The 16,634-nt window shown below is 33.0% G+C and overlaps 2 protein-coding genes across 4 annotated transcripts in view; one reads left to right on the top strand and one right to left on the bottom strand.

The window, feature by feature from the left end:
- Window positions 1–6,819: 6,819 nt before the first annotated feature.
- Psf2 (DNA replication complex GINS protein PSF2-like protein) lies at window positions 6,820–10,613 on the top strand. The gene is made up of 3 exons (XM_090105768.1): window positions 6,820–7,157; window positions 9,354–9,624; window positions 9,791–10,613. The coding sequence occupies exons 1-3, from the start codon at window positions 6,913–6,915 to the stop codon at window positions 9,863–9,865; spliced, it is 591 nt and encodes a 196-aa protein (XP_089961894.1). The 5' UTR covers window positions 6,820–6,912; the 3' UTR covers window positions 9,866–10,613.
- Window positions 10,614–11,260: 647 nt separating this feature from the next.
- Window positions 11,261–16,634, bottom strand: part of Traf4 (TNF receptor associated factor 4) — a 76,837-nt gene continuing 71,463 nt past the window's right edge. For all 3 annotated transcript variants that reach the window (XM_090105429.1, XM_090105427.1, XM_090105430.1), the window contains 3 exons: window positions 15,904–16,068; window positions 15,258–15,518; window positions 11,261–12,933 (listed from right to left, as the gene is read on the bottom strand). In XM_090105429.1, the coding sequence (XP_089961555.1) occupies window positions 12,580–12,933; window positions 15,258–15,518; window positions 15,904–16,068 (780 nt within the window). In that variant the 3' untranslated portion in view covers window positions 11,261–12,579. The remainder of the gene's footprint in view (window positions 12,934–15,257; window positions 15,519–15,903; window positions 16,069–16,634) is intronic.

Below are 16,634 nucleotides of genomic sequence, written 5' to 3'. Positions count from 1 at the left end.
GCCTTAATAAATAATACAGAAAAACTTGACTTGAGAGAGTCAATTTTAGACTACATAATAATAATAAAATCTTCAAAAGAAAAGTTGAAGTTGAAGAGCTTTTCTTATTTTATGTGAACCTTAGTTATTTTTTGTTAAAAACTTTACTTATTTAAGTGTATATTCGAATATACCTTAGCTTCAGTGTCAAACATCACCATAAATTATAATTTTTACTGAACAGTTCTCTTATTAAAACTATATTTATATTCGCGCCATAAATCAACTCGCATATAGGTAATCACTGCATCAAAGTCTGTAGTTAATTAATCTCTCTTATCTTCTTCTTACATATAAAAATGAATCGCAAAATGTGTTGGTATTAAGCGCATAACTCGAGAACGGCTGAACCGATTTCGATAATTCTTTTTTTATTATATTCCTTGAAGTACGAGGATGGTTCTTATGTAGAGAAAACGTAAACATGTACCACGGGCGAAGCCGGGGCGGACCGCTAGTGCATAATAATAATAATTACTAGACTCTCTACGAAACTTTTTATCTAGACTCCAGTGGTCCGCCTAATTGCCACAGCTTTATACAGTGTCCAAAATAGTTTCGGCCCGTGATAAGCCTACACCGGCCGTTAAGTTTCAAAGTTCGAACTAACGTGAAGGGATGGTGAACCTTTTTGTATTTAAGAACTATTAAAATACGTATGTGAATCTCGTAAACCATTGTTGAGCTATATTTTACCTTGGTTATAATATGAGGTATATATGTAAGAAAAATACTAATATAAGTACCATTTTCTAAATCATTATTAGGCATTTTACTCGCTCTGTAAGTATATAATATTATAATTATTGTAAAATTCATTAAGTAATTATAATAACAATATCCTGTGTATTGGATAATACAATAACTTTTTAGAAAATCATCGCTTTCTTTATGCATTTAAAATAATACGAATACTTATACAAAAGATTCCTTGACACATAAGTTTTTATAAACCCTACATTCATTTAAATTACCTTACCTAGCTGTCAAAAGCAACCAATGACAAAATCGCAAACTTAAAAACCAGCGTAAAACAAAAACAATAAAGTTACATCGCATTTAATAAGAAAGTGTGTCGTCTTGAAAATAAAATTCTCCATACATTTGTGCCGAATGTTTACGATCCAAGTTATATTATGAGATAGGAAGAACTTTTGTACCGGAGGCTAAGCGTAATCAACATAATTCATTTAATAATGAACGCAAATACGGATTATTCGCAAAGTTTGCAGTCGCCGCTTTTTGCTTAAATTGTTAAATGATAGTACTTTAAGTTGTGCTTAAATCAAACAATAAGGAAACAGACTGCTTGCGATAACAGCTGTAATATTTTTATATGGAAGCAAGTTGGAAAAAGTTTAAAGAAAATAGTATATTTAAAAGTTCATTGATCACGCAAATGAGTCAATCAGAAGTGCTCGTGAATCTTATACATCTTATACTGCAAATAACACAGCTATAATGTCTCTAAACCCTGAAAGCTCTTCTCTCTCCTTGAAAGCTCCCTAGATTAAAATAAAATTAATCTATAAATTACTTTTTTCTAAGAACTAAAATGACTTAAATTCAATTTACATACAAAAATGTATCTGTTTTTGAGAGACCTATTTATTGTATACTGCAAAATACGCAAATAATTACAGTGTTCCTTAAAATCTCTAGCTGAACTTCTCATATCTTATATCATATGTAAAGCTTCTAAGATTAATCAAAAGTTGAATTAATTCCTAAACGTATTCGATGACAACAAATCACAGACTAAAAACTAAAATTTGAATGAGAACATAATTCGAACACAGCCGGCAATAACGTTACAAACGCGTCCATATTAGCGTTAATTTATAACATATCGTCGGTTCGCACCTAACCGTCGACATAACCGATTGTCGTTAAATCTCACACTAGCGTTGGTTTACGATTATGCGACGATCCGGCGCAATGACAACGGTCCGTTGTTTACGAGATGGGGGGCGTCAGACGCACCTGATTAACAGTATCTATCGCATGTGCTATTGTCGTAAATTTATACAAAAATGCATGGAACAACGGGGTCTGTTATGTTGGAATCGACCCCTTGCTATTTTTGGACATTATAGCAATATTCAATGATATTATTTAAGGTAAAAACGTGATAGATTAAAGCGCTCCCAGAGCGGCAGGTCGAAATGTGGCTAATTAGCAAAAATTCACTTCAATTGCCTCTTTTTCGCTCATGATTACTAAATCATGCCAACTTAGGTATTTTGATGTCTAATCGTATGTGCGTAAATGTGCCGTTTTTAAGATTGAATATAGTGTTGGTAATCTATCTACACCTTTTTACTTTTACATAAATTATACAGGGTGTAATCGTTAAGTGTGCACAGGCGATTTTTCCGTAAATATTACAGATAACAAAAAACTTTAAACTGATATCGAAAGTACTTAACCTAATGAGTAAAATGGCCGTAATAAATATTTAAAAATAAATCTAGTAATATCAAAAAATTATCTTTAAACCCTCCCATACATTAAGTATGAAATATGAATATCCTATATACATTTAATATGAAAGATTTTAGCTTTCTTTTTATTTTTTGGTTTTCTGCTTTAATTATACTTCGCAAATTTGAAGTGGCATTTTCCACGCTTTTTCCGGACATTTTCACGCATTTTCCGGATATTTTCCGGGGATTTTCCGAGCATTTTCCCTGGCATTTTCCGAGGATTTTCCACGCATTTCTCAGGCATTTTCCGGGGATTTCCAGGCATTTTAGTTATCTGTCTCTAGTTTCTATATTGCAGATATAGAAACTATATTTATCTTACAGAAAAGAGCCTCTAAGAGAAAAGAGCTCTATATATAATTTACGTGCTCGGGACTCACTAAGAGATCATTTTAAGAATACTGGTATCCTTACTGTACCATCACAGTATATATTTAATAATATTTTGCATGTACACAAAAGCTCTGACTTACACACAAGAGTAGGAGATAGACACGATTATGGCACAAGGAACAAGAATAGAATTGAAATGCCATTTTTCCGATTAGCTAAAGTTAAAAATTCATTTATGGGTCAAGGTATACGCTTATACAATAGAATTCCTCACAATATTAAAGAGTTTAGTAGTTCTAAATTTAAAACTTACATAAAAAATGTACTAGTTCAGAGAGCGTACTACAGTATTCAGGAATATATGGACGATGGAGACCCATGGAGGGTTGTCGCGTAAGGGCCACAGGACAGTTCTTTGGCATATTATGTAGTTAGGTAGATATAAGTTACATATTATGTAAATTTATTGACATTATTTAAAAGAGCAACTATGGAGTTTCTTGCCGATTCTTCTCCATAGATACTGCTTTCCGAATCGGTGGTAAATGTTAAAAATACTATGTAATGACGATTCGAAAGTGCTACTAAATAGTAGTCTAATTGAATAAATGAATGTTTGAGTTTGAGTTTGAATTTTCCGGATATTTTCCGGACATTTTCACGCATTTTCCGGACATTTTCACGCATTTGCCGGATATTTTCCGGACATTTTCACGCATTTTCCGGATATTTTCCAGGCATTTTCCAGGGATTTTCCGGAAATTTTCCGGATATTTTCCGGACATTTTCCAGGGATTTTCCAGTAATTTTCCACGGGTTATCCGGAATTTTCCACGCATTTTCCACGGCTTTTCCAAAATTTTTCACGCATTTTCCGGATATTTTCTGGGAATTTCCCAGGGATTTTCCGAGCATTTTCCACGCTTCTCCCGGACATTTTCACGCATTTTCCGGATATTTTCCGGGAATTTCCCAGGGATTTTCCGAGCATTTTCCACGGTTTTTCCTGAAATTTCCACGCATTTTCCGAGCATTTTCCATGCTTCTCCCGGACATTTTCACGCATTTCCCGGATATTTTTCACGCATTTTCCAGGGATTTTCCACGGTTTTTCCGGAAATTTCCACGCATTTTCCGGATATTTTCCAGACATTTCCCAGGCATTTTCCGGTTATTTTCCGGGAATTTCCCAGGCATTTTCCGGGGATTTTCCGAGTATTTCTCGGGGATTTTCCAAACATTTTCCAGACATTTACAGGCTATGTCAGGGAAAATGCCTAGTAAATATCTGGAAAATACCCGGAAAATGCGTGAAAATGTACGGAAAATGCGTGGAAATGCCTGAAAAATCCCTGGAAAATGCCTGGGAAATGTCCGGGAAATGTCCGTAAAATGACCGGAAAATTCCCGGAAAATATCCGGAAAATGCGTGAAAATGTCCGGAAAAACGTGGAAAATGTCACTTCTTTGCGAAGAAATTAAAGCAGAAAACCAAAAAAAGAAAAAGCTAAAATCTTTCAAATTAAATGTATATGGGATATTCATATTTCATACTTAATGTATGGGAGGGTTTAAAGATAATTTTTTTATATTTCTCGATTTATTTTTAAAAATTTATTACCGCCATTTTACTCATTAGGTTAAGTACTTTCGATATCAGTTTAAAGTTTTTTGTTATATGTAATACTTACGGAAAAATCGCCTGTGCACACTTAACGATTACACCCTGTATACATAAGTAGTTACTTGTCATTACGCCTTTGTAGATGTCAAATGGAAAAACTTTTGTGCAACCGTAAATCTAAATTGATTATATTCTCTGACCTCTTTATATTCAATGGTAAAAGTTGTTACAAGCTTTCATCAAGAATTCCTTCTTCCGATCCGTCCTTGAATAATATTAATGATTGAAAGAAAAATATTTTTTATATTACATATCTAATCTCAAAAGTTTATATGACGATTTTAATTTCATACTTATTGCTCTAAGACAAAAAATACGTCTGCTAGTTATGAACTATGATTGGATTAAGTAAAAAGCTAGTTAATTATAAAAATTTAAATACGTATACGTAAATATTTTATAAGTATACGAAAAGCCAGTCTTATTCAGATTTAACTCGAAAACACATTAATTCTGTATGAAAAGCTACATTTTTCCTTACTCCAAACAAAAGACGATGAAATTAAACTGAAAAAACACAACAGTCGAGTCAACAAATTTTATGTTGGCATGTCGTAAAACAATGAAACTATCCGAAGTCCGCTCAGCAAATCTCCATAAATATCAACCGTCTGCGACGTTGTCAACCGGGCACCCTAATTTACTGCTAGTAATTAGGACTTTGCACTTTACGAAAGCGATTTGCATCGATCGCCCTGACATTCGAATTATTATCTTAGCTAAGAACTGTGTGTAAGATTTTGTCTTGCGTGTTTTATCAATTACAATCATTAGTACCTAGTTAGTACGCATGAGCATTTTTTACACTTTTCTATTTCAACTAATTTCCAAAAGATACAATTATTTTCCCCTAAATGTGGTATTTATTTAACTACTAACTAGATAAGTAACTTAAAAATGGTTATCTTAAATAAGGTCATTACTTAATTATTATTAACTAGCTTTCCGCCTGCGGCTTCGCCCGCGTTTTCAAAGAAAAACCCGCATAGTTCCCGTTCCCGTGGGATTTCCGGGATAAAACCTAGCCTATGTTACTCGTGGATAATGTAGCTTTCAAATGGTGAAAGAATTTTTAAAATCGGTCCAGTAGTTTATGAGCCTATTCATTACAATCAAACAAACAAACAAAGTTTTCCTCTTTATAATATTAGTGTAGATAACAATTTTATCATTTACTTTATCATTGAACTTCACTTCACATACTTTGAATCGAATTCAATAAAATAAATTAACTTTTCCAATTACAAAATTGAATCGAATAAAATGTTCAGAAACCGTCTTTCAGTACAGCGCCATCTGTTTTATTTATTTTATACTTTTATAACCAAGAATAAGGTTCAACACCATAAAGAATTATTTAGGTTGACACACGGTCGGAAATGATGTTAGTTATTGTATTATCCAAGAGATGGCAGTAAAAATAAAAATTTAAGTCAAGCATTTATATAAAATAAAATCGGTAAAATAATTTATTGTGATCACAGACAATATGATACTATATTATGTAATTATTAATTTTGTAAACTTTAAAATTATTTTAAATATAGTGGTTAAAGAAAATCTATTTTAATCATTAGGAATAACGAAACGTACTATGCGTGCCAACTAAGAATAGGACCGCGCTTGCTGCCAACTTCACACGAAAACTGTCAAATTAGTACTGCCAGCAAAAAATGTGCGAAGAAGAATTTTCATATAATTATTTTTTATTGTTCATGATTATATTTAATTATTGTATAATCGTTATATTCATTAAAAAATACTATTTATTGAATTTCACTGATGGATTATGGATAAATTAATTATACAGGTATGGAAACAGTATTCATAAAAAGTTAACATTTTCATAGTTAATGCGGAGATAGCAGTGACAGCGACAGCAATGAAGATTCAGAATACGACGACGATGAAGCTGTGTTAAGTGGTGTAGAGGAAATATTATCCTATTGATAAAAACTGAAATAATATATATATATGTTTTTTTATATACGTGCTTTTATTTTCAAATCCTACTCATTCATAATAAATTTGGCGTGAAATGTATTAGAAATACCAACAAAGCGTACATTAAATATTTAAACTGAATATAATTTCTTTATTGATTTTTTTGCACACCATACGCTTTGGTAATGAAGTTAGCACGTATTACTGAACAATATGGCGTCTTGACAGTCCTATTCTTATTTGGCACGCATAGTAAAAATAATTTCGCGCCATTATTTGACACTTGCTTGAATGACATTTATTTTATAAACTTTTCTCTAAGTTGTAGTTTTTACTTTTTACCACATATTAAGTTTTAACAAATATTTTAATGAGTTCTTTATAAATTTAAATGCCGCCTTAGCATATTAAGATAATATCAATATAATGGATCCCTACGAAATTGAATTCATAGGAGAAAATAGAATCATAAGCATAATTCCGAACTTTTCTTACGACAAAATATATTTAATTAGCGGTGAATTTGGACCATTTCGAGCCGGTTTACCTATGAACGTCCCTCTATGGTTAGCTGTAATGTTGAAACAAAAACAGAAATGTAGAATAGTTCCACCAGACTGGATGGATATGGATAATTTAGAAAATATAAAGGAGGAAGAAAAGAAATCCAGGTATTTATATTAGTATGTATAAATGCAAGCATTTACACAATGTTTCTGAAAAGATATTTTCATTAGGATTTAGGGTCAGGGAGGAAACAGTGACTCAGATTTTTTCGATACGCTCAAAAATATAGTAAATAATATATAAGTAATCAAAGTGATTTTTTTAGATCTTGAAGTCAGGTTACTACATTTCACTATTGTGTCATTATATTTTCATTATACTTTAAATTAATTAAACTAAAAAATAAAATATAAAAAAATAGATTTGAGTCACTGTGTACCGGTGGATGTATACAGTGACTCTAATAGTATACAGTGGCTCAGTGAAAATAAAAAAGATATACTTAATCAAAATTCTTTATTATCTTTCATAAAATGACTAATGCATATGTAGGAACTTCAATATATGAATTAATATCACTGATGATATTTGTAACTTGTAAGACTGATCTTAGAATAAAATAAAATAAAAAACATTAAAAAATTTCACAAAAAAAACACATCTAATATCTAATCATCGTCAACTAATTCACAGTAATAAAATTAATATCGATTGAAAAATAATAAAATGGTCTCGAAGCTGTTCCAATCATTAACGCTTTAGGTAGAATAAATTTTAAATCGTCCTCTTTTACAATAGACAGATCGGGCTTATTTGGCATAATAAACTTATCAGTAGTCAGTACCAGGCTTTCGCCTCAAAAATGATATGTAAAATTCCATGTTCTCATTTCGTTCCTCTAACACTTTTCCCATATATCTCTGTTTTTTGGTAGCTAATTGGACAGTAACATATTCGCCTTCTCGAGGTTAATGAGGTAAAGGTTTCTTTAAATCTTCATCCGTTAAAATAATGTTTTCATTATCAGTGTCAGCGTCATTTTCATATCCATGATTGTTATCTGTTGGCCATTCCATGTCATCATCCGAATCTTGTAATAATACTTCTTCATTTTCCATTTCTTCATCGCTGCTGCTCTTATTGTTCAAGTAATTTTACTTTTCTTTGCGTCATATTTTCTTGTTCCAAAAACTAATTTTCAGATGTATCGGTAGCAATTAGCCTTCGTCTAGGATTCCTACGTTTTCTGTTATTTTGTCTAGGTTTGGCTTTTATTGGATCTCTGAATTCAAACGGACTTTTAAAAGAAACTTGTGAGGATGAGATCGGTGGTATGTTGACGAATGAACTCGGTGGTATGTTATTATATGAAGTCAATGGTGTGTCGATAAGCGAACTGGAAGGTATGTGTATTGGGTAATAATATCTTTTAAGGGTAGCAAATGCAACACCGACCTTCTTAGATGCTTGTCTTATCGAGTCTCCATTTCTTATTAATAACCACCCTTCTTTAATGTTTTCTTGTGTTGCTTTTCCAATTTTACGTTCTGCATTTTTGCCGTGGTATTCTATCAACAAAATATAATAATTAAACAAATTACCTAAAAAATCAAAAGGAAAACATAGAACTGCATACTATAAACTGAAGGTGGTACACAGTGGCTCACGAGTCACTGTGTACCGCTTCAAATTGAGTCACTGTACACAACTCCGTCATTTTGATTATTTCATATTCAAATGGATCGAAAAATCAATCAATAAACTGAATTAAACATACAAAGGCAATCTGCATAAACATAACTATAAGACAGAAAAAATGATTACAACATTTATTATATACTTTAGATATTAAAATCAATCAAACTTACGTTAAAAATATAATTTTGTGAGCACTAAAACAAAAACACGTGGTGGCACCACTGTTCGGCACTTGAGACGCCGGCTGATTGGTTTGTACAAGTCCGAGGACCGTTAGCTTCAAACGAGGGAGGTAGACAACAACTGTGTACGTTTTATTCTAGCCGAACTAGTAATGAGTCACTGTAGCCGCCTGAGTCACTGTTTCCTCCCTGACCCTACATTAAATCAATATAAAAGTTATCCTTACACACTATGAAGCGCATCACACACAGTGAAGATACTATAATATTTTATATTAAGATTCTCTAATATAAAATATTACAGTATCTTAAGGTATCCGGTATCAGCGTTCTGACCATCATTTTTCTTTTTGTCATTGCGTACTTAGACCCCTGTAGAACTGCCATCCTGTTACAAATGACCCAAAATTTTGTGTCAGTGTTTCGGGTATAAAATAAGTAACTTATTTGTATATAACCTTATCTCACTTTTATTTCCAGGTTTTTTACCAAAATGCCAAACGAACATTACATGGTTGAAGCAAAACTCATACTAGGTGCGGCGATGGAAGATGTACCTAATGCTTCTGAAATTAAAACAATAATCAAAGATATTTGGGATATAAGAATGTCCAAGTTACGGACATCTATGGACGCTCTTATGAAATCAGGAGGCTCATATGGTAGATTGGATCATCTAACAATGATGGAAATTAATTCAGTTAAACCACTTTTACCGTCAGCTATGGATGAACTCTTGAGAATACAAATGGTATGTTTTATAATGTTTGTAAAATTCTACATATTTGAATACTCTTAAAAAAACTAGACTGACTTTCAGAATCTGATTAAATAATTTTAAAAGTAAACTTATTTGCTATGTATCATGATACATATCTGAATATTCCATACTTAATTTACCTTTTTATTTATTTCAGATGGCCAAAAAATCTACTCCAGCAACATTGAACAGTTCAACATTCAGCCAATCGGGGACTTCACAGAATATTTGAAAACTATGAGTATCTCTAGCATGTAAAAATTGGAGTTTTGTGTCAAGATAACAGATGAAAGATCACAACAAATAATATTGTGACGAAAATCCATGGCACAAAAATTATGTTTAGGTTTTATGATATGAATATACTTTGTAGTAACTTTAAATTTCAAGTTAATACAGAAATATGTACTGTATAAAACAAAATACATTTTGAATTTGTCAGCAACAATTTCATCTATTCCATTTTGTAAATTTTTTTATGTTAAATTAAGGTGCCACCAAGAACTAAATTAAATATCTGAATAATATCTATGACTAGCTTCCCGCCCCCGGCTTCGCCCGCGTTTTCAAAGAAAAACCCGCATAATTCCCGTTCCCTCGGGATTTCCGTGATAAAACCAATCCTATGTGTTAATCCAAGTTACCCTCTATATGTGTGCTAAATTTCATTGTAATCGGTTCAGTAGTATTTGCGCGAATGAATAACAAACACACACACACACATCCTCACACCTTTCGCATTTATAATATTAGTAGGATATCCAATGGCCATATAATGCTTACAAAACAACATTCACTAGTTAACTAGTATTATGATTCCTTCATCATCTAACAAAAACTTTATTTTGTGGGATAGAAAAAACTAATATTACCCTATCCAATAATCAGATAAATTTGATTGATTAAACAGCTAAAAGCATTTTATCAAACATTTGAAGTCTTCAAAACTAGCAGTTTAGAATACTATCGAATAAGTTATATTATACCTATGTGTTCATGTATGGTGTATGAGAAATAAATATTTTGGATTGTTATTTTGTATATTTCTGTAAATAAAATATTTTCATGATATTTGTAATTTTATTTCCCTCGCCTGTTGTCCATATTTAAAGTAATTTTATCTATAGTGTACTCAGGTTTTGAATAAAGATACAATTACTATAAGAAAGAAGATCATCACCAAACTTGTGAGGTGTGACAACAAAAGATAGAAGTACTTATGTACCTACTTAACTGCTATCTTTACGACGTTATTTTGTATGAAATGAAAACTAAATACGTATATTTCCAGGCTAAACTATTGCATATCTATTAGCTTTTATCTATATTAAATTTGTTTTTGTATATCAACTATTACAAATGTCTTGTTCTTTTGTCGTCTCCACCCAGATATGTAAGGTTGTAATTGATATCAGTTTCTTTGCGCTTACTTGAATAGTCATTACTCTGAGCTTTATCTTTTAAAAAGTTGGTGATGATAGTATGATAGCATGAAATATTTTATCATTTTTATAAAAGTATTGTCATAAGTATTACATTTGCAAAGTGCATAGGTAGGTACTAATAAATAGAAATTTGATAGTTTCTTAAGTGTGTGTTTCAAGCATAAGTATGGGTTAAATAAAAGAAGTATTTTAAGAAAAAAATATATTTTTCATCTTATAAACTATCATGTACATACATAATGAATGCGTAAACGCAACTTACAACTAATTAAAAACTACATTTGTTAGTCTCATTGTCATTATTCATAAGGTACTTAAAAATCTAAGCTAGGTTATCTAATAGATCTAAATCTCTAGATTGGAACCTAAACTTATCGTAAGACATTGGCATTGAACTGAATGAAAAAACACTCTTATAAAATAAACAAAATTGTAAATTTTACCGCCTGAAGCAATGCTATCTCTTTCACGCTCACTAGTTACTTTATCGTGTTAAAGTAGGACAGCATGACTTCAAGCTTGCTTACACGCTTCGTTTATAAGAAATACGTCTTTAATACTTAGACTACAGAGGAATACAAAATATGTTGTAACGACATATTATAATGTCGTTCTTACAATAATGCTCTGGAATGTAACATTACAGTTGAGATTAATTTTCGAAATCAAGCAAGCGTTCTCTAGAGATCCAAAGTATAATTTAGAAAATGAAATTGTGAAACTTAGAAAATAAACGAGATTACATTTGACACAAACGCTTACATTTAAAATAAAAATTAACGACTTGGCCGTCTTTTATTTGCGTTGAATAACTTTGCTCCACTTAATGTACAACATCTTTTTCACGCAAAGTTATCAAAACACTTTGGTCTAGCTCCAGCTTGTTAAACACGAATACGAGATTTTCTTTATTTTTTTATATTTACAATACAATTCGAAGATGTCAATCTGTTTATACAATAAATATATATTTAGATAAATTATGCAAATAAGATAATATATACAAAGATCTGCCGAATAACAAAGCTAAACGTGTCTCAAAGGTTAATATAATATGTTTGAATAAATCTAGTTCATACATTTTTCAAAACGCCTTTTTTAATCTGTTAAGGCGACCAAAAATGTCTCACGAACGAACGGTTGCAACACACGATTTTTGCAGGATCCTATAAAAATGTGTGTATCATAAAAATATATGGCACAGAATATTAGTGTAAAAATATTTTAAGCCGATTTTCTTTGAAACAAGCTCAGTTTGTTACGTCCATCCGTCGGCAATGAAATTCAAGAGATCTTCAGTGAAAGGATAACAATGCAGCGAACGCGCTCTTAACTAAGTATTTACAGCTACCAATTAGTCAAAGGAAATCGGGAATAGAAATCTGAACGAGCTAAACAACTCGTCGGTACAACTATCCGAACGGATCTACATCTAGTTATTTACACGTTACATCTATGACTTTTAAATTATCTAATACTAAATAACAGTGACTATTTTGGTTTACACGGCGACTATTTTGCTCGGGTCGACTTTGACCCGGAGAAAGAGGACGTCGTCTTTGACGAAATTTCTTTTTTTGAGCATTTCGTGCGAGACGAATCTGGGGAAGCCGAAGCCTAGCGCGTCGGGTTCTTTGGAGGGTCGTTGGAAGTTCTTCCACGTGGGGTCCGGGACGAAGCTCTCGACGATATTGCATGCTCTGTCTGGCGTGGAGCTTTGGTCGAATAGTGTGAAAGAGACGGTATGAGCGAACGGCCAACGGAGCAACGCGTCGTACTCGCCGGGTAAGATTTTAATGTACACTGACATGTGAGTGGATTCGCCGGCGCCGTTGCCGTTTAGAAATAGAGACGCCTGTAACAATGGAAAATGTAAATAAATAAAATGTAATTTAAATAAATAAATGTAAATATGTAATAGACATGCATTTGATTATCACATTATAATAAAAACTTATGGTGAAGTTTAAAACACGATAGATGAGTACAAATAAAATTTAAAACACAGAACTTTGTTTAATAACAGAAAAAGCAAAAGCCTTATTAGAATATAGAAGTTTACAAACTCTAAATAATTCTGAGTTTTGTTTAAATTTGTACAATTCGTCATTCAACAAATGTACAGCACAAAATTTATTAGAACATGTACATTTCCACATCATTAATTAACATTCAAACTCAAACTCAAACTCAAACATTTATTTATTCAATTAGACTTCTTATAGAAGCACTTTTGAAACGTCATTACATATTTTAAAATTTACCACCGATTCGGAAAGTGCATTCAAAATATAGTTTGGAAAATCCAAAAGTGCACGCCTCATAATTTTTTTTTAATAATTATTTATTAATTATTATTTTTGTTTATTTAATAACAATTAAACCACATCGAATCAGACCCTGAAAAATGAAAGGGTTCTATTCCTGAGCATACTCAAGCGTAAGAGAACAAAATAACCATGAAAATGACACCCATGACGAAAATATGTAAAATTTTCGTCGGCGCCATCTTGGATTTTAGTTTTGACCTCATATTGGTTAATAGCTACCCCAATAACCATGAAAATGACACCCATGACGAAAATGTGTAAAATTTTCGTCGGCGCCATCTTGAATTTTAATTTTGACCTCATATTGTTTAATAGCTACCCCAAAAACCATGAAAATGACACCCATGACGAAAAGATGTAAATTTTTTGTCGGCGCCATCTTGGATTTTAGTTTTGACCTCATATTCGTTAATAGCTACCCCAAAAACCATGAAAATGACACCCATCACGAAAAAAAGTCAAATTTTCATCAGCGCCATCTTGGATTATAGTTTTGACCTCATATTCGTTAATAGCTACCCCAAAAACCATGAAAATGACACCCATGACGAAAAGATTTCAAATTTTCGTCGGCGCCATCTTGGATTTTAGTTTTGACCTCATATTGGTTAATAGCTACCCCAAAAACCACCCACATTTGCAAATGTGTTTGCTACTTAGGAAAAGTTCAGATTTAAAGATATAAGTAGGTAATGTGACGAATTTAATTTATTTCATTCCGACTGTTTCTCGGAATAACATACATTTACTAAGAATTGCATACAATGCCGGTTTTAATATATTGCCGGTAACATAATATTATGTATGATAATAATTCTTAAAAAAGTATTTTATACATTTCTTAAAAAGCTTCGATATTGTATACAATAATACAATTCATATTCAAATTGTTGTAAAATAGTCACACTTTTTTAAGTTGGTTGAATACACTAAAATACTTATAAGGATCGTACCTACTAATAAAAGTAACAAAATGAATTTTTAAAGTTCCCAGTAATCTTCTGGAATCAATTTCAATAAAAATATAAAAATTCACTTCAAAAAAAAAAAAAAAAAAACATCCGAGTTTTTTTTTGTTTATTTAATAACAATTAAACCACATCGAATCAGACCCTGAAAAATGAAAGGGTTCTATTCCTGAGCATACTCAAGCGTAAGAGAAAAAAAAAGACTCGATTAGTAAAGTATTTCGGTCGCTATCGTGTTAACAAGAAAAAGGATCCGCACATACAGACACACGGACGTCCAAGACAGAACTTTTTTAAACTGTTTTTTAACTAGTTTAAATAACAAAAATGACATCAAAAATATCATGAACGTTAAAAATAGTGTTTTTTCTTAATATGTGTGTGTATGTATTATCTTACAAGTGCAATGTATGATACATAAAGACATTTTAAGTTTGAAAAATCAGATGTTTTGCGCGAAGCGACAGTAGTACCCACCTCAACGCTTCGCTTATGAGGCGTGCAAAAAGCACCCGTAGTGACGTGACTAAGCGTCACCGATTTAGTTCTACTACAGCCAGTGGGTTAGTCACACGATATTATTCATTGGTATAAATAACTGCTCCCTTTGTTTACAAACAAACGAAGCCGCCGTCATATTTTGTGACAATAAAATGGTAGTTATTATGATTTGATTGGAGCTTATGAAAAATAGCTATTTCTTTTTTATTGGTATTTTGAGATTACTTTTTTTTCTATATTGTAATGATTCATTATTTGATTTAAACTAAAATTCCAGCAAAAAACAGTACTAATCAAACTTATTTCAATGTAAAAATTTCAAGTATCAAGCCGTCTTGCTTTTCAAAAACTATAATAATTCTAGTAAGAAATAAGTTTACCTGTAACTTATAACCATACTGGCTCGTATAAAACGCAGGTGAAATCAACTCGACGCCCTCCTTGCACTTGGCGTCCGCCATTTTCGCGGCGAAGTCCGTGACCCTCCACACTAGGGCTCCAGACTGGTTAAGGGCGAGTCTCGCGAGGGCAGAGCGTAGGGCTTCGAGTTGCCGGGCTTGGCGGGTGGCCACACTGCACACTAGCGCGAGATGCGCTTGACAGCTCTCTTCTGTGTGCCGGTCGAGCGCTTGCCGCGTGCCCTGCAAATGTGCTACTGTGAGTATCCAAGTTTTTGGAAGAAGATTTATTTTATAGATGTGTGTTAGTTTTTCCACGCAGAAACTACTGAAGGGATTTTGTTGAAATTAATGATACGTATCAAAACAAGCTAAAGAAGATCTTAATTTACCCGCGTATTAAACTACTAAACAGCAGCAGGTTACTAATCTAAATGTGATCTATTAACGCACAGCCCAAACCACTGGACGTATCGGGCTGAAATTTGGCATGCAGGTAGATTAGGACGTAGGCATCCGCTAAGAAAGGATTTCCCGAAATTCTTGCGGGAACGGGAAAAAATAAGACACTTCTTACGTGTGTACACTAGTACACGCACACATTTTTTTTGTATTTGTATCATGTCACCTTAAACCTGCAGCCCGCATCTCGATACGCGCAGGGCAGGGCGGTGGCCGCGCAGTGGTCCCGCAGGTGCGCGTCCAGCTCGTCGCGCGCGGGCGCGGCGGCGCAGCGCTGCGGGCACGGCACCGGCGCGCGGGCACACGTCGCGCCGTGAGCCGCTACTGTGTCCTGCGATTATATTTGAATAAGTTGGTTGTTTTATATAACGCGTTTCATTAAAGAAACGAATCTTCAATGGCGGCCAAAGCTGACACTGACATATGGTAGGGTCAGTAAAAAAGAAAATAAAAATAATGTAAATGGATAATTTTATTTTATTAATTACATATTTCAAATTGTTTATTGACAAACTTCTTTGTTATGGTACCTGTGTAAATTTACGCATATGTCGTACGCTTTGGCGCGCATATTTTTGCCTCGTGATCAATTTTTTGACGTCTATACAAACAAACAAAAATACTTTATTGTGCACCACAGAGAAAAGTACAAATAAGGACAAAATACATTAGTTAATAAAAGAGCACAACAGGCGGATAATTCGATAGAGCCGGCTGCACGCACGAAAAAACATGACTCATGCGGCGTTACCTCGCTCTGAGGCGTTCCATGTAAGGCTTAAAGTGCAAGCGAGAGCGCGGAACGAGTGACAAAGAAGCACAATCGAACGTTGTCACGTTCAACTATCGTCAGTTAACCGACTTTACAGACAACCAATTTTTTCTATATTAAAATAT

The sequence above is a fragment of the Colias eurytheme genome, chromosome 9, assembly GCF_061535395.1.
Source record: "Colias eurytheme isolate Ceu_HAF_F1 chromosome 9, ilColEury1 Martin Lab GWU primary, whole genome shotgun sequence".
Lineage (NCBI taxonomy): Eukaryota > Metazoa > Arthropoda > Insecta > Lepidoptera > Pieridae > Colias > Colias eurytheme.
Note: the sequence above shows the minus strand (reverse complement) of the source record. Positions and strands in the feature narration are given on the sequence as shown.